This window comes from Octopus bimaculoides, chromosome 18 (assembly GCF_046866305.1).
Source record: "Octopus bimaculoides isolate indiv1 chromosome 18, ASM4686630v1, whole genome shotgun sequence".
Lineage (NCBI taxonomy): Eukaryota > Metazoa > Mollusca > Cephalopoda > Octopoda > Octopodidae > Octopus > Octopus bimaculoides.
In genome coordinates, this window is record NC_142945.1 from 39,889,234 (window position 1) to 39,908,929 (window position 19,696).

Consider the following 19,696-nt stretch of genomic DNA (forward strand, 5'->3'; position numbering starts at 1 on the left):
TATGCATAGTAGTAAAGAAAATACTTTAGAAAATGTTAAGTCAGTAAAATAATAATACACATATAAAGTACAAGGACACACATACATGCATACATACAATATACACACCCATAACACCTAACTCTATTTGTCCCAGCTCTCTATAGTCTGAGTTTAAGTCCAGACAAAACCAACGTTATCGTTTATTCTTCCTACCATTATCAAGTTGCGTACTGGGGTCGACCTAATCGACTGGCCCCCTCCCCACAAATTTCAGGCCTTGTGCCTATAGTAGAAAGATCATTATTATTATTATTTAAGTCAGTGAGCTGGCAGAATCATTAGCACGTTGAATAAAATGCTTGGTGGCTTTTTTTTCTGGTTCTTTTATATTCTGGGTTCAAATGCCACCGAGGCCGACTTTGCCTTTCATCCTTTCAGGGTTGATAAATTAAGTACCAGTGAAACACTGGGGTCGATGTAATCGACTCATCCCCACCCAAATAGGTGCCCTTGTGGAAAAATTTGAAACCACTATCATCATTATTATCATTATTATTCATTGCTATGCTCTGGGTTCAAATTCTGCTGGGGTCAACTTTGCCTTTCATCCTTTTGAGATTGATAAATTAAGTACCAATGAAACACTGGGGGCCCAATGTAATTGACTGGTCCCTCCCTGCAAATTTCAGGCCTTGTACCTTTAGTAGAAAGGATTACTACTACTACTACTACTACTACTACTACTACTACAAAGCTCAAATACCCTATATTTCAGGAGAAAACTGAGTGAGGTGGACTTTGTATGAATGCATCCATCTCTTCATAACTGTCAACAAGTTTATAACTACAGGATGTTAGAATATCAAGGGGAAACAAAAATACTATATATATATATATATAGAGAGAGAGAGAGAGAGAGACGAACAGACAGATGTGGATAGATAGATGAATGCATGCATACATACATACATACATAAACTTTCCAAAAATTTAGCACATAAATACATATGCATGCATCTAAAACGCATCCATAAAACAAACATACAAATCTGCGCATACACTAACACCAAATACTGCACACACACACACATATGCACAAATACTTAGATGATGTTGATAAAAGTTCTAATGAAGGAGCCTTGAATCTATGTTAGAGTCCGGCTCTTTCTCTATGGACAAGAAATACAGAAATGAAACTGATTGATAACATACATACATACATACATGTATATTAATTTTTGAGGAAGTTTAAAGTCACAACACACACACATTGTAAATATGCATACACACACTCACAGATACACAAATAATGTGAGAAAGAGAGGGAGGGAAAGCTGTTGTAGAGAAAGAGTAATACACCTTGTCACCATCCATTAGAAAGCCTGACAGATCGATACCAATCAATTGTTATACTAACAGTCACACAATTAAATACACGTTTGTGTGTGTGTGTCCATATGTAAATGTTAATCTTCACCATCACCATCACAAAGTATTCTATTACGCACAGATGAACGTCTACATATAATAAACACACCACCACTAACATGAACGATTATAGTTCTCTGAAAAGAAAGGTAGCATGATGCTGGGACAGGGTGGAGGTTCCATTTAAATAACTGACTCCGATTAATAAATTAATAATTAATTAAGCTGTTGTTTGTATATGTTAGTCTTTGTCATATCACGTTGTTTTGTTTGTTTATTATTTTTTTTACATATATGCGTGTGTGTGTGTGTGTGTGTGTGTGTGTGTGTGTGTGTGTGTGTGTGTGTGTGTGTGTGTGTGTGTGTGTGTGTGTGACAGAGAGACACAGACAGAGACAAGGAAACATTTTTTTTAAAAAATCAATATTCATTACCCACCCGTTTTTCTTATTGTCCAAATTTTGAGCAGCCATAGACTCATTGTGTAATCTTCTCCTTTGAAACAAGGGGCTATCAGTGGTCGACCCCAGCGGCTGGAGAACAAACTTGGCCATGATGCGATGGTGATGGATTCAACTGAAACCGGCAATTTTTTTTTCTTATCCTCCTTTCTCGTCTGCTTCACTGATTAAGGTCAAGTTTATGTGGCGGTTGGCTGTACACCAACAACCAATCTGTATAATCTGACTAAATGACAAACTATCTCTTTTATCTGAATGATACAGATCTAACTCTACCCGTCTGACTGTCTGTCTGTTTAATTGAGGCCCGCCCCTTCCGTCACTGTGCATCTATCAGATACTTGATCTGAATAGTCTACATTATTAGTCGGTCCCTCCTTTATGTATTCACACCTATCGGTGCAGCAACATCGACAACCCCAGAGATCTTATAGCGGTTAGACAGACTTGCACATTTCTAAGGAAAACGAATAGAAAAACGAGGAATCGATATCCAGAAGTTATGGGTGGGTTGGGGATCTCCGACGCTGTGACCCGACCAGTAAGATGTAGCAGCTAAATCTTCCACCTTCAAAATAAACTAACGTCTTGAATGATGGATGGATACATTAACTAATGTAATCTTAGACATCTCGTCAAAAAATAAAAAGGATGGTATGGTCACACCTGAAATGCTTTTTACCACAGGTCTGACCTGGGCTTGAACCATCACAACAACGACTATAACCGAGATCTGTATCTTCAGCTAAAAAAGATATAATAACCAATGAAGTACGAAAGTTTTTTTCTTTTCTTTTCAATGAAGACAGTATCTGAACGTTTAGGAGAGAGAGGGAGAGAGAAAGAGAGAGAGAGTGAGTTCAGCTGTTACTTCTCCTTTGACTCTTACCGACGCAGGCTACCAGCCCACTACACATAAAACTAGTCAGTACCTCCCTCGAATTCTCGGGATTTTAACGGTATAACTTAGAGAGGATATTTGACTGACCGAGAATCAATTTGGCTTAAGATGTGTGTGTGTGTGTGTAAATCTCTATAACTTATCTGTGGTGTCTGTATACGTAAAAGCCCAGCGCACCTTGCGAACAGGTTAGCTTCTAGATTTATCAGTCAGAAAAGTGTCAAGCGTATATATATATATATATATATATATATATATATATATATATATATATATATATATATATATATATATATATATATATAATGATTACTTCCAGCTGAATGAACGATGTAGTTCTTAATAATAACACTGAACTCAGAAATTCAGGGTGTTCCTCGTATCGGCCGCGCGCGCGCGTGCGTGAGCACGTTTGTATATACGTATTTGTCAAAGTGTGAGAGTTTATGCACGCCTTTTATCTGCCTAATTAAGTGACATGAGATAAAACATCACCACCAGCACTATCACCATCATATATATATATATATATACTATTAACATCACGAACATAACAAGCAACAACAACAATTAACTAATAAATATTAAATAGTTTTGGAAACTGGGTTGTAATAACAAACATCATTCATTATTAGTCAAATTGCAGAGAAGATAGAGGTGAGTAGAAGAAATGGGAAGAAATTGGTTGTGTCAAACAGTTAGACAGACGATAGTGAGGAGAAGGAGAGAGAGAGAGAAAGAGAGCAGAGAAATGCACCACCATACACAAACGTTATATATATACATATATATATATATATACATATATATATATATATATACACTGTATGACACCACCCATAAATACCACAAGTACACACAAATGTCATACTAGATTCCAGCACACCCCCACATTACACTACTGTACAACCCCACTGTATTACGCATCAAATTCTACAACTACTACCACACTAGCTTCCTTCCACAACCATCAATATAAAAATGGATATCACCAGAGCAGAGATAAAATCTTGTGGGACCTTGGACCACATACAGGTACTGTGAAGGGTAATATTTTCAAAAAAAGCAAAATGTAAAAATAAAAAATAAATATATTTTCACAAGGACAACAAATAAAATCCAAACAACAAGAAGCAACTTTCTGTAAAAACATCAGTAAATTGTAAGTTCTTGCCATGAAAGCAAGTCTGTTGAGTTATATTTGTGCCATTGTTGGTCTCTGTTCATTCTTTAGATATTTCCTCTCAGACAAACTCTTGTCCCTAACCAGATTATTTCTCATTAAACACAAGTGAATCCATAATGCTATTTAAATATTAGGAATGAAGCATATAGGAGCATATAATATATTAGAAGCTTGTAGAGTTTCAGGTTTGGGCCTGAATTTTATTAAAATTCTTAAAGTGAAGAATTTTTGGTACAAATTCAAACTCAGTATTATCTAAATAAATCTTTTGAAACTTGGTTGCTTGTGCTGAAATGTCTTCATATCTGGAAAGTCTACCAGAAAAAAAAAACAATGAATAAAGCAACTTTGTTTCATTACAATAACAAAGAACTGAGTGTAACTTGTCTCTAAAATGGTTCTTCCTTTTATTCTTTTACTTGTTTCAATCATTTTGACTGCGGTCATGCTGGAGCACTGCTCTAAAGGTTTTTTTTTTTAGTGGAACAAATTGATCCCAGGACTTATTCTTTGTAAGCCTAGTACTTATTCTGTTGGTCTCTTTTGTTGAACCACTAAGTTACAGGGATGTGAACACACCAACATTGGTTGTCAAGTGATGGTGGAGAACAAACACAGACACAAAGACATACATATAAATATATACATATATATACAACGGGCTTCTTTCAGTTTCCATCTACCAAATCCACTCACAAGGTTTTGGTCATCCCTAGGCTATAGTAGCAGACACTTGCCTAAAGTGCCATGAACCCGGAACCACATGGTTGGGGAGCAAGCTTTTTACCACACAGCCACGCCTGCACCTAGATATGTTTCTACTTTAACCCTTTTGTTACGATATTTCTGTTGAAATGCACAACCTTTGTTTCAATTCATCTTCAAAAAAGAATGCAGAACTTAGTCAAATAATTTTATAATTATATGAAGCTGGGGTTTTTGGAATAAATTAAATTTGATAGAAGATTTTAATTTAGATCATTTTAAAGCAAAAAATTTGTCTTGGAATCGGGGGGTGATCTTAGGCAGGTTGGTATCAATAGGGTTAAACTGTTTTACTTCACAAAGCAACATCTTCAGTGAAGGTGCATGGTTTAGTGGTTAGGTTGTTGGAATCATAATCATAAGACTGAGGTTTCAATTCCTGAACCGGGCGATGCAGTGTGTTCTTGAGCAAAACACTTCGTTTCACATTGCTCCAGTCCACTCAGCTAGCAAAAATGAGTAATCCTGCACTGAACCGGTGTCTTGTCCATTGGGGAATATATACTCCACAGAAACCAGCCTTATGAGTCTATATGATTCAAGGAGCTTTATCCTTTTTTATCTTTCTTCAGCATTACCATTCTTTTTACCAATTCTCTTGTTTTTGTTCAATCATTACTGTATTCCGTATTTTCTACTTTAATTTTTTGCTTTATTTTAGGATACTAGAACTTTCACAAATGAACTGAAGTTAAAGTAATGGTAGGGGCCTTATGTCTACACTTTCTAGTTACTACTCCATGGTTTGCTCATAAAACAACACAGTTTGCATTTAGCTAACCTTATAACTTTCACATAACACCAAATATTACTATTCTTTGGTTATACAAATTATTCCACATTTTGCTGGAAAAACAAGCTTGGTATCATGAATTTGGGAAATTTTTACTCACTGACCACCACTCTTGATAAACAGAATAGTTGTTTTTTTTTTTTTACTTCTATAGTACCATCATCATCATCATCACCATTTAATGTTTATGTTCCATGATGGCATGGGTTGGATGGTTTGATAGGATCCAATGGCACCAAAGACTGCATCATACTCCACTGTCTACTTTTGCATGATTTCTTTGGCTAGATGCTTTTCCTGATGCCAACCACTTAACAGATTGTACTGGGTATGCATGTTTTTTTCTGCTATTCTTGTTTTTTTTTGTGTGTGTGCGTCATCAGCACCGGTAAGGTTGCCTTGCAGCTTGCAAGACTACAAACCTCAAGGGAGGCAATTTTATGCAAGTAGATGAAGGATGAAAGTATGAGAGGAACCAGAGCAGAGATAGGTTTCTAGTTGTAGAGGAGCTACAGGACAATTCACATTTTAGAAGAGATGGTGGTGGGGTGATTGGGGTGGAGTGAGGAGGAGATGCAAAGAGTGGCGATGCGGTGTCTGTGTGGATCCTCAAAGTATGAGGTGTGAAGTAAATGGAGAAAGAAGAATTGACAGTCTGGGTGTGTGGAGGTAGCAAGAATGCATGGAAGGGTGTGAGTTGGGGAATGGGTGACTATGTTTATTACAAATATGAATATACACTATATTCACTGACCCCTTTTTAAACCCCTGATCTAGAGTACTTATATTTGGATTTAGCATTCATAGGCACAGGCATGGCTGCGTGTTTTACAACCATGTAATCTTGGGTTCAGTCCCGTTGCTTGGCACCTTTGGTAGGTGTCTTCTCCTATAACTGTGGGCCAACAAAAAAGCCTTGTGATTGGATTTGGTAGATGGAAACTGAAAGAAGCCTATCATGTGTGTGTGTGTGTGTACCCTTGTCTTGGCATTGCATGGTAGTTGTAAAAGAGCATGATAGTTGTAAAAGAGCATGTTATTTGATTCTAATCTTCTGTGAAAAATATGTTTGGTCATGGGGAAGTATTACTCGGCTTGGAAACTGGTGAGGGTTGGCGACAGGAACAGCATCCAGAAGCAGGAAATCTGCCTCAAAAAATTCTGCTTGACCCATGCAAGAATGGAAAAGTGGAGGTTAAATGATGATAATGATGATGAAATAAAATAACTCTTTTGCTTAATCAATATCAACCCCACCACCAATAGCAGTACCACCACTACCATCATCGCAACTTTACATTAGATTGCCCCACTAGCAGCATCACAGCCACAAAAACCACCAAACCAATGAGGAAAGCCTCCATGTGGTCGTCTGATCTGTTAAATATAACAGCCAATTTTCCCTCAAATCACATCTTACTGTTTTAAGTAAGGAATTAGCATATTGCATAAATGGAAAGACAAGGTTGATCACAGCTAATATGCCACTGATCGTAGTTTTAATTGATCAAGAGTGACGGGGGGGGGGGGCAGAAACAATACCCACCACCACCACCACACCACCGCCGCCACCACCACCACAACAACAACACTATCCCACCTGCTACATTAGATCAAATCCCTGTACCGTCACCAACACATTACACCATTACAATGCTAAAACCACCACCACCACCACCATCACAGCAATGCCACATTACACCAGTTTCATCCACCACCACCACAACTAGCACCACACCATTGCTGCCACCACCACCACCACCACAATCACATATGAGATTTCATTTCTGCCACCACTACCACCACACCATTAAACTACATTAGACAAGATTTTAACAACACCACTATCACCAAAACGTTTACACCAGATTCCATTGTTACAACTATCACCACCACATCACATTACACCACCACCACCACACACACACAGTACCACATTGCATCAAATTCCTCAACCACCACTACCACCACGATAAAGGTTATCTGGGAAAAGAGAAGATAATGAATTAAATGAAATTAGGTTGTAAAGTAAAAAAAATAGAAAACCTAAAAAACCTACTATTCCAGATAGGTTGCTTCATTACCATTTTGACATATTTTTACAGGGTGCCAGTCTATCCCAGTACAACACTTCATTATCATATTGACATAGTTTACATGGTACCACACTATACTTTATTCCACTACTATACTTCATAACCATAGTGACATATTCTACAAGGTACCACAGTCTCCTTATGTTTACGTCAGGACATTTATGCACATAAGACTGCAAGGAAACCATAAGGTGGGGAATGAATTTACGAATGAAAGAAATGTTTAGTACATTATCTTTTGGTGGGGGATAACGTGTGTCGTGTCATTGTGTGTCTGGTGCATGTGGGTAGTTCGTAAAGGCATAGAATCTTCTGGACGAAGAAGAAGAAACTGTGGATCTGAGTCGCTGGAGTTTTGACATTGTTGACATTACTAAATTAATCCGATATCAAGATGAGGTTAATATTAGCAGCTGCCTGATTAGAACGAACAAGGTAAGGGAGACAACAGAGATATACTAAAAAGACTAAGAGCAAAATTGTCACAGACAGTGTCAGAGTTATCTCCCTGAGATTTAAAATTAATATCACAAATCACATTAATACAAGTAGTATTTAATCTGAGTTGAGTGACCAAAAAGATGGATTTTAAAAAATCTGTACTTGTATATCAAAAGTACAGCTCTGCCACACACTGCGTCAGGCTAACTCACCTGCAGAGTAAAGTAATGCATACGTTTGTGGAATACACAGCCATTTAAATGATAATTCAGCGAGCAGGTATTTCAATTGATCGAACTGAAGGCATGTCTACACAGGTGAGTCCTCACCCCTGACTTTGTCACCTTATAAGTTTCAGGAAAACAGGTACTTTTTTTAATGAAATTTTCCACAAATATCCTTCAGGTCATGTAGATTATCATTGTCAAAACTTCTCAAACTATCTGATGTGGTGTACCAGCAGTTTTTTTTTCCAATGTGCCAGGGACCAGTAATATTTCTTAGTAATATTAATTTATACCGGAAACAATATATATAATGGATATAATAAAAGTTGACAATTTTTTTATCTTAAATTTATTTTGTAAACAAATAATACAATATTACAAAAGCATTTTATAATGTTTCTTTCTTTTCTGGAAACTTGCCGCGTACTGGCAGCTGATGGCTCACAGACTGGTGCTGGTCCATGGACCACCACTCTGAGTAGCACTGCTCTATATGGTTCCTTAGCATACTGGAAATAGCAGCCAAATATCTCTCAAATTACACCCTATCTCGTAGCTTAAAAAAAAAAAAAAAGAATGTCATATCTATACTGTAGTCCAAGATACATTAAAATACACAGCTGGAATGCTTATGACCAGAGTCCTGGTAGATTTTAAACTGACCAGGGTCTAAACAACAACAAATGCCATTACTATTTTATCTTTTGTTAGAGTCACTGGACTGCAGCCATGCTGGAGCACCACCTTGAAAAATTTAGTCAAACAAATCAACTCCAGTACTTATTTTTTAAGCCTGGCACTTATTTTATCAGTCTCTTTTGCTGAACCACTACTAAGTTACAAGTACATAAACAAACCAACACTGGTTGTCAACTAGTAAGGGGACAAACACAAACATGCACACACACACATTTGATGGGCTTCTATACAGTTTCTGGCTATCAAAGTCACTCACAATGATTTAGTCGGCCAGGGACTATAGGAGAAGATACTTGCTCAAGGTGCCACACAGTGGGACTGAACCTAAAACTGCATGGTTACAAAGTGAGCTTCTGAACCGCAACAATATCACCACATTTCTGTAGCCAGTCTGCAGAATAACACATTTGCCATTTTGGCTGCTGAAACTACAAAATATTTACATGACTTACTGTAATATACCACTCAATAAACAACTAATTAATTAATAAATAAATAAATAATGTTACTATCACCACCAACACCAATTATACAATCCCTCAATTTTGTGGTGTAGGAGTGATGCAGAAAAGAAACTCTATGCTATATAAATAGTGAGTCTAAAATTATCTTTGCCTTTTAGTTAGTTTGCCTCTGAGACTGTTCAACCTACAAAACTGACCAACAAGCCAATGAAAAAGTAGTTGTTGAACCTGTTTAGAAATAGCAGCAAAATCTCCCTCAAGTAACAACCTGCTATCTTACATAGGGTAATGTGATATGAAAACTGCCCAATATCATACCAAGCATTCTGGTGTAATTTATAAAACATTATAAAATCGAATGACACAGTCACATGGTTCTGAGTTCAGTCCCACTATGTGGCCTCCTTGGGCAGACCAAAGCCTTGCAAGTAGATTTGGCAGATAGAAACTGAAAGAAGCCCATCGTATATATGTCTTTGTGTGTGCGTTTGCCACCCACCTCTCTGCTTGACAACTGATGTTGGTATGTTTATGTCTCCATAACTTAGTGGTTCAGATAAGTATCAAGCTTAAAAAAAAATACTGGGGTCACTTCATTTGACTAAAGATTCTTCAAGGTGGTGCCCCAGCATGGATGCAGTCTAATGACAAACAAGTAAAAGGTAAAAATATGCATGCATGCATACATACATACACATATATAGGAGCACTCCGTCGGTTACGACGACGAGGGTCTCAGCTGATACAATCAACGGAACAGCTTGCTTGTGAAATTAACGTGCAAGTGGCTGAGCACTCCACAGACACGTGTGCCCCTAACGTAGTTCTCAGGGAGATTCAGCATGACACAGAGTGTGACAAGGCCGGCTCTTTGAAATACAGGTACTACTCATTTTTGCCAGCTGAATGGACTGGAGCAATGTGAAATAAAGTGTTTTGCTCAAGGAGACAATGTGTCGCCAGGAATTGAACTCATGACGTGATGATCATGAGCCGAATGCCCTAACCACTAAACCATGCGCCTTCACATACACATATATATGTAGACATATACATACATATATCCTGACACATCATTATCATTAGCACTGTTTTTGTCCACTATTCCATGTTTGCATGCATTAAACAGAATTCTTTGAGGCAGACTTTCCATGGCCACATGCCCTGTTGTCAACCCTCATCCATTTCCAAGCAAGGTATATTTCCCCATCACCAGACACATTTACAAAGATTGGAAATGAAAATACTGCTTGCATGATGGTGACAACTATCACATGGTATCAAGATGAGGTAACAAAAACAGGCAGTCATGCATGCGCGTGCACACACACACACATATGTATGCATACATATATTTAAGAAAAAATTTTACACACAGATTTCACCAGTGCTGGTACCACATGAGAAGCACCAAGCCCAATCTGTAAAGTGGTTGGCATTGGGAAGGTAATCAGCTATAAAATCCATGCCAAAACAGAGTGGATCTTAGTGCGGTCCTCTGGCTTACCAGCTTCTGTCAAGCTGTCCAACCCATGCCACCATGGAAAACAGATGTTAAAGGATGATGATGATGAGGATGATGATGATGACGATAGGCTTCTTTCAGTTTCCTGTCCATCAAATACACTTACAAGGCTTTAGTCAATCTGAGGCTATTGTAGAAGATACATTTTCCAAAAGTACCACGCAGTGAGACTGAACATGAAACCATGTGGTTAGAAAGTAAAACTTCTCAACCACACAGCCATTCTCGTGCATATATATATAATGTGTGTGTGTGTGTGTGTGTGTGTGTGTGTGTGTGTGTGTGTTTCTTTTCTAGTACTTGTCTATTAGACTGCAGCCATGCTGGGGCACCATCTTAAAGAATTTTAATTGAACAAATTGGACCCAGTATTTATTTATTTTTTTAAGCCTGATACTTATTTTATCAGTCTCTTGTGCTGAACTGCTAGCTTATGAGAGCATAAACCAACCAACACAGGCTGTCAAGTAGTGGTGGGGGACAAACACAGACACAAACGCAACTCCTTTCAATGCAAAAGAAAGAATTTTATTAAAAAGAATTTCCTGCACTGCTTATATTTTGAGTGACTCAGCCATGTACAGATGAAAACATGAAATATCGTAGATCAGAGGTTGGTTTCAAGTATTCATAAAGGAAATATATGTGTGGATGTCACTATCATCATCATATATGTATGTATGTATGTATGGAGAGGGAGAGAAAGAGAGAGGGGCAATTATGTGGATAAACAAATTAAATATTACAGCTTGGGCTAGATATACAAAATATTTATATGCATATATGTAAATAGAAAGAAAGCAAAGACTGAAGATTTTCAGACAATGAATATTTAAGTATAAATATATAAATATTTATATATTAATAGATCAAACTTACACAGAGTACAAACGACAGAGAAAACTAAAGGGGAGGAGGTTAAGTGTTACAAGTCCAACAGCTATTTCCGGGGGCTCGGAGATCCATCATAATGTTGGTAGATGTAGTTCACCAAAATATGCAGCCAGTAATGGAAGCAAATAAACACTGAATAAATCGAGCCTCCATCATCAGGGTAGGAAAAAAACTTACATTTCAGATCATGATGCAGAGAAGTTTTGTAAAATCATATCTTTAACACCTTACCAATACTGGTTGTCAAGCAGTGGCAGGGGATAAAACAAAGCACACATATACACCAAATCTCTCCCTCTTTATACACACACATATATGTAGAGTTGGCTAGCAGGACTTCAACTGTCCATGCCACAATAGATAGTTGGAGTCCAGACAACTCCCCGCTAGCTAGCTCCATGTCAAACTGTCCAACTTATACCAGTATGGAGACCAGACATTAAACGAAGATGATGATGATACACACAAACACACACACAAATGCATGTTTCCTCACAGTTTCCATCCACCAAATTCCCTCACAAGGCATTTGGTTGATCTGAGACTGTAGAAGATATTTACCCAAGATTCCGTACAGTGGGACTGAATCTAAAATCATGTGGCTGCAAAGCAAGCTTCTTAACCACACAGCCAAGAATTAATTCTGTCATTCCAGACTTTAATTGTAAAGTTGCACCATCATCCTTTTTCTTGTGTCACTAGACCAACTCTTTTTTTTTTTTTTTTTTGCATTGAAGGGATGAATGATGACATACTTTAAATTGATGGATAAACGACAAAGGAAATGATGTTTAGCATCACTGTGCTTAAACATGGCAGTTATTTTACCTCTATGAAGAAGAAAGTAAAGTAAACAGAACTGTGTTATTTATACATTCATATAACAGGAACTGAACTCCTCCCTGAAGATATATATATATAATCTAGGCTAATGTAGATTGGCAACTTGCCAAACTAGATTCTCACTCACTTCTGAGTGTTTGTAAGTATCTGTGAGTGTGTTTCAGAGATATGCAAACCCCTGTTAACAAAGGCTTGATATAAACATGAAATGTCAAAGGAAGAAACATGAAAAGAAGTCCAGTAAAATATCCCACTTCTCTCCATGCTGTAGTTTATTTGAGTTGACATCCAAATTACTTGACCCCTCAACCATTTAATAATTCTTGACACTTCGAATACTTAGGCGTTTATGGAAAAAAAAAAGGAAAAAGAAAAACAAGACAAACTTGAAAGTTCTAAAGAGTTACTTTTTATGTTTGAATATTATTGCATGTAACCAATTCTACCAATTATTTTCTTATTTTCTATTTTCTTAATCTTTATAGCATTCATCAATGTTTCACACACACACACACACACACACACACACACACACACACACACACACACACACACACACACACACACACACACACACACACACACACACACATATACATATATATATATATATATATATATATAAATATAATTAAGGGATCAGCAAATATTTGCTTCACCATATACCGAAGTTCAGAAATACCAGCTAAAAAAGCTGAGAATCCCACAGATAGCATCACTTGTAACTCACAAAGGCAAAAACAAGAAGAAAAAACAATGAAAACTAACCAATTCCGATGTTTAACAGTAAACGCGCACATGGTAATTTCTTGAGGGAAGGACAGTTAGACTAGCTGACCATGGTGGATTCGGTTATGCTTTCAGACCTGTGTTGGTGTGGAATGTTACTAGTCCATGCTTATACAGTTTGCTAGCATAGTCAAATTTACTACTGGAATACAGTACTGATGAAGGAAATTGATTATTATCAATCATGATCTAGAAACGCGTTTACTGTTAAACATCGGAATTGGTTAGTTTTCATTGTTTTTTCTTCTTGTTTTTGCCTTTGTGAGTTTCAAGTGATGCTATCTGTGGGATTCTCAGCTTTTTTAGCTGCTATTTCTGAACTTCGGTATATGGTGAAGCAAATATTTGCTGATCCCTTAATTATATTTATAAATATATATGAGCTTTTAAATAAGTTCTCCACCAATAATGGTGCTTTCATACCGATGGGCTTGGTAAAAATTGTTAATTGTTAATTGATTTATTAATTAATAAATTGATAATCCTTTACCCTTTTAATTTGTATATATATATATATATAGATAGATAGATAAATATAGATATAGATATATGTATGTGTGTATACACACATTACATGTATATATCTTTATCTTTTACTTTTATCAAACAAATCAACCCCAGTGCTTATTTTTCTTTTCTAAGTCTGGTACTTATTCTACTGCCCTCTTTTGCTGAAGTGCTAAGTTACGGGGATATAAACAAACCAACACCAGGCATCAAGCTGTGTGGTGGGTAAATACAAACACACAGATAGATACATACATAATATATATATATATATATATATATATATATATATATATATGCTAGTACCCACTGACTGGCCCCCGTGCCAGTGGCACATAAAAAGCACCGTCTGAACGTGACTGATGCCAGGACTGCCTGACTGGCTCCTGTGATGGTGGCACGTAAAAAGCACCCACTACACTTTCAGAGAGGTTGGCATTAGGAAGGGCATCCAACTGTAGAAACATTGCCAAATCAGATTGGAGCCTGGTGCAGCCGCTGGCTCTCCAGACCTCAGTCAAATGATGATAATGATGTATACACACACGTTAAGCTTCTTTCAGTTTCCATTTACCATATGTACTCAGTTTTTTGTTTTTTTTACTTGAGGCTATATATAGTAGAAGTCACTTGCCCAAGATACCATGCTGTGGGGGACACACAAACACACATACATACATACGAACAAAGTCTGGTGGAACTGTTTATACTGATATGAGAAAGGGCAAAACTAGGTATCTTGCTGTCATGAAACTGTTGCTTCAAGCAGATAGAACTTGTCATAGGAGAAAGGAAACACTGATTTCAAAACACTGCAGCCTTGTGGCCATATCCAATCATGGGAAAGGGGTCAAACTAAACCCTGGGGAGAAATCTGGAGCTACAGTCTCTAGGGAAACTTGACGTTGTCTTCATGTTTATTGTGGCAACTCCTGCAACAACATTACTGCCATGCTGTATCAACTGTTCTTCAGCCTTTGGATATCATGAATGGGACAGAAGAGGGAGATCTGCTGTGTGGGCAACTGCTGATCTTTTATACAATGTTGCTCAGGACTTCAAAAAAAGGACAAACCAGTGTTGTCTCACTGTGATAACACAACACAGACAGCCATAGTCTAACATGGGGGCCTCTCAAAACCACAACACTGCTCTGCCAACACACACTGAAGCAAGATTCTCTATGCATATCTAAGGTCTCACAACACACACAAGCATGCATGCTTGCTACAAGCTTCCACAGTGTCAGTTACCTGTATTCCATCCAAGGGCAATGGCAGAAGACACTTGTTCAAAGATGTTCCAGTCATTCTTTTATTCTTTTACTTGTTTCAGTCAATGGACTGTGGTTATGCTGTGTATATTTCCATACAAAGTGTCTCTAGCACTACAATCGTCAATATGCATTGCTTTTGATTTTTCAAAACATAGGGTGTATTTTGAGGGAGATTTTGCTACTATTTCTAGCAGGATGAGCGATCACATAGAGATTACCCCACATTGACTTGATTGAGTGTTTCTCAGATTAGATGAACTATTTGGGTGTAACCAGGAAATATGAGGATTAGCACTCCCAGTTAAAATCTAATCATTTTATAGAAATACAAGAGATTCTAATTTTGGCACATGGCCAGAAATTTTGAAGGGAGGTGGGAGTCAATTACATCAACACCAGTACGTGATACTTTATTTTATTGGTCCCAGTGGAAAGAAAAACAAGGTCAACCTCAGTGGAATTTGAACTCAGAACAGAATGAGAAGGAAGAGATGCTACTATTCATTTTGTCTGACATGCAAACAATTCTGCTAGTTCACCATCTTGGAGAGAAATATTAATGGTTTCTGAGACGGGTTTCTTCTACAATCCACAATAACATATATTCGTCTTCAGCACATTAACAAATGTACCATATGTACCATTAATTATAGGATTTATGCAACATTGGTCTATCATTATGTCTTCAAAGCTAATAACTGCAGTATCTGCTCTTGATAGAAGTATTCTGGCTATTAGAAAGATCAATTGGATTAGAGCTAACTTGGGGCTAAACAGCAGAAGGATGAAGAATGGAAAGATGTTGGCTCCTTTACCTCTGAGGGATACTAAATGACAACCCAGAGGAATTGGAAGAACATAAATAAAAACATGGAAGAGATTAATGAGGGGAATCCAGCTATTATTTCTAACAGGATGAGCAAACTACCTATAGGTTTCTTCACTGGTGTGTGGTTGTTGAATATAGGTGGGTGGATGGGTGGGTCATGGAAAGAAGGTAGCAGCATACAATGATACTGATGAGGTATATTACAGTAGTATCGGTGAACTGATTTATATTCCAGTACATCACCCATTTGTTTTAGTACTGACTGTTAGTAACATATTTAGTCATTTTTCAGAAATGACCTTCACATCTGATGGTATTTCTACAACCTTCGATCTACTTTTCAGCTCTAAATAACACTTTTATCTGACTCTCTATCTTTTCTTTTCCTCTGGTTTATAAACAGTTCTTGAAATAAAGTATATATATATATATATATATATATATATATATATATATATATATATATATCTGGTTTCACCAGTCCTCAGTCAAATCGTCCAACCCATGCTAGCATGGAAAGCAGATGTTAAATGATGATGATGATGATGATGATGATATACACACACACACACACATATAAATACATATGTGTGTGTATGTATAAAATGCAGTGTTTTTTTGTTTTGCTTGGTTTGGTTTTTGCGAAGATGGAATCTATTAACCAAAATCCACCTACTATTGAAAATCTATTTGAATAAACTAAGTGTGTTTTAGCAGACATAAAAACATTCCTCCATTTTCCTTTGTGTATTCTCGCCTCACATGAAGGTTTTTGAAGAATTGCTCATTATATTTTCTGGGTTATTGCTGACAAAAATAGACATTGCTCTGTTGTTGAGCCAGAAATATATAAACATATATTTCATATATATATATATACAAATATACACATCACTATCTCTCCTCTGTCTTTTTCTCAAACACACAACAGCTCTAGCCAATAAAATATCTTTTTCTGATATGTCTCTCTCCCCCTGTTGTGAAACAGAAAATAATCTCTAATCTATGATGTAGTAATTTTGCCATTGCAGTAAAGATCCAGTGAATTGTGAAGCTTCAAAATCTCTCTTTATCTATTTATCTGAATCAGTAAAATCTATCTTTTTCACACTTCGTTCACTCTCTCAGTCTATCTACCTTAACGAACCAGCAAAACTTTTTCCTCACACATTTTTCAACTAGCAAAACTTCTCCAACACAATCTTTCAGAGAAAGAGAAAGAGAGAGAAAAAAAATGAGATAGAAGGAGAAGAGAGAAATTGCACAGGACTTAAAAGGTCCCTTTCTTTCTCCCTTGCCAGCAGATGTGCTGCCGCTGTGAATTATAAAGCTAAAAATATTTAGTGCACTTGCTTAAGGACTTCCAAAGCCTGTCACAATCCCTTTTTTTTTTTTTTGCCAGATCTCAAGTGACCCATTTTTCAGGCAACAGGGGGTGGTGGAATTTGAACTCAGAATGCAAAGAACTAGAACAGTTAGCCCCAAATTATCCTGTGTGACACTTAAATAATTCCACCAATTCATCATCTTGGACTGGTACATTATCAACCCCAAAAAGATGAAAGATGAAGTTGACTTTGGTAGAATTAAACTTAAAAACAACAGGAACAAACATTTCAAGGCATTCTCTCTAATGCTCTAGCAACTCAACCAATTAGTCAAATTGTTCACAAACTGAATATATTAATGATGATGAACTCTTTAGTGGTGACACTATGGACAGAATGGGGTTATATGACACCACAATATCATCATCATCATGTCTATGTTCTATGCTGGCATAGCATGGAATAGATACACTGACAAGATCTAAATATTCCAAACATTGCATCACGCTTCAATGTCTGCTTTTGGCATAGTTTCTATGGCTAGATGTCCTTCCTAAAACCAACTGCCCTGCAAAGTACATTGGATGTTCCTTTCTTGCTACCAACTTGCAAGACAAAGATACCCCTTTGACTGAATGGGCCTAAAGTTAGGAGGGAGGCAGGAAGTGAGGCATTAAAGTATGAGAAAGGAACCAGAACATGCATGGCTACTCACATTATAAAAGAGAGGGTGGGAATAACCAGGATGGAACAGAATTCATATTATGGTAGTGTCACATGTTTTATACGAACTAACTCAACTAATAATAAACTACCTAATATCTAAAATAAATAACTCTTCAGGGGTGACACCGGTTATAGGACACTCAATAGATTATAACATTTATATCATTGTGCTATCACATGTTTTGTATGTTTTACCCATATCCTGCAGCAGAAGTGTTAAGACTGATCCTTCTGGTGGTGTAAAGCACCTGTAGCAGAGTCACGTAAAAGCGCCTGTGTGGTACCAAGTAAAAGCCTCCATGTAGTGTCACATGAAAGCAACCAGTTGGTGCCACAAAAAAAATGCCTGTGCAGCACCACATAAATTGCCCATGTGACGCCATGTGAAAGCACCTGTGCAGTGCCATGCAAAAGCGCCTGTGCGGTGCCATGTGAAAGCGCCTGTGTGGTACCATGTAAAAGTGCCTGTGCAGTTGCCAAGCAAAAGCACCCAGCAAACTCTGTAAAGTGGTTGGCATTAGGAAAGGCAACCATGCCAAACCAATCTGGTGCAGCCCCACCACCAGCTCTGGTCAAACCAGTCAACCCATGCCAGCATGGACAATGGATGTTAAATGATGATGAATGATATACCACTGATGTGGGCATTGTAGTGTATCCATTACAGTACCCACATCAGTTGCAGGCCACAAAAGGGAGAGTAAGTCGACCCTTCCATTTATAGACAGGGATGGTACCTTGGGTAAGCGCTAGCAACTCCTTAGCTTCTCAGGCCAGGGATATGGTGAAGATGTCGATAGGACATTAGATAACTGATAGGGGGGGATCCTAGACCAATGGCTTGAAGGTTACTGCAGCCAACAGACGTTTAGATGTCAACTAGCAATGCAGGGCAGCCTCATCATTGACCATGCTCTTTGCACTATTGAACACTAATTGATACTTGGTGTGGAGGCCCAGACAGGCAGTTAGGTGGTGATGGTGGTGGTGGTGGTGATGCCAACTGCTTTACTCACCATCCAAAGGTGTTTTGTTCTGAACAGAACAGTCAACACCATCAACAACATATACCTATTATATCACATGACCCAACTGTTGGTAAATATGGTCAGCACCATTTAATATGGCTACTAGCTTGATGATGGAGATGAGGGCTTTGTTATTCTAGAATAAGGTTTCTAGAGGGAAAGAACTTCATGAGACTAAAACTTTACATGGATAAATGCTTTAGTGTGGGACTACATAATTGGATTTCACTAGATTCGTTATAAACAAGAGCACACTCCGTTGTTGTAGTGCTAGTAATAGCATTTGAATTTGTGACCTGAATCATCACACCCATACCATAAGCAAGCTACGATTGTTAGAAAAGGAAACTGAAGTTACATACTTGGAAACTGAACAACAAAAAATGAGGGAAGTGATAAGTATACTAAACAATTACAATAATGCTGGCTTGAGTATGGACAAGAATTTCAGGAAGTGTTCACAGACACACAGACAGATGCTTGTTAATTTTAGTTCTGATAAAAAATT

The 19,696-nt window shown here is 37.5% G+C and overlaps 1 protein-coding gene and 1 long non-coding RNA gene across 4 annotated transcripts in view; one reads left to right on the forward strand and one right to left on the reverse strand.

The window, feature by feature from the left end:
* The window catches only part of LOC106884070 (LIM and senescent cell antigen-like-containing domain protein 1), an 86,403-nt gene that overhangs the window by 43,909 nt on the left and 22,798 nt on the right, over positions 1 to 19,696 (reverse strand). Inside the window, exon 1 of one of the 2 annotated variants that reach the window (XM_089366028.1) lies at positions 1,849 to 2,988. The exons of the other annotated variant lie outside the window; for it this stretch is intronic. Within the exon in view, the coding sequence (XP_089222154.1) occupies positions 1,849 to 1,964 (116 nt within the window). The 5' untranslated portion in view covers positions 1,965 to 2,988. Of the gene's footprint in view, positions 1 to 1,848; positions 2,989 to 19,696 lie in introns of those variants that run through there. 2 annotated transcript variants of the gene reach the window in all.
* LOC128249904 (uncharacterized) overlaps positions 1 to 19,696 on the forward strand; it is a 51,585-nt gene that overhangs the window by 898 nt on the left and 30,991 nt on the right. Inside the window, exon 2 of one of the 2 annotated variants that reach the window (XR_008266053.2) lies at positions 5,385 to 5,425. The exons of the other annotated variant lie outside the window; for it this stretch is intronic. This is a non-coding gene — a long non-coding RNA (uncharacterized LOC128249904). The remainder of the gene's footprint in view (positions 1 to 5,384; positions 5,426 to 19,696) is intronic. 2 annotated transcript variants of the gene reach the window in all.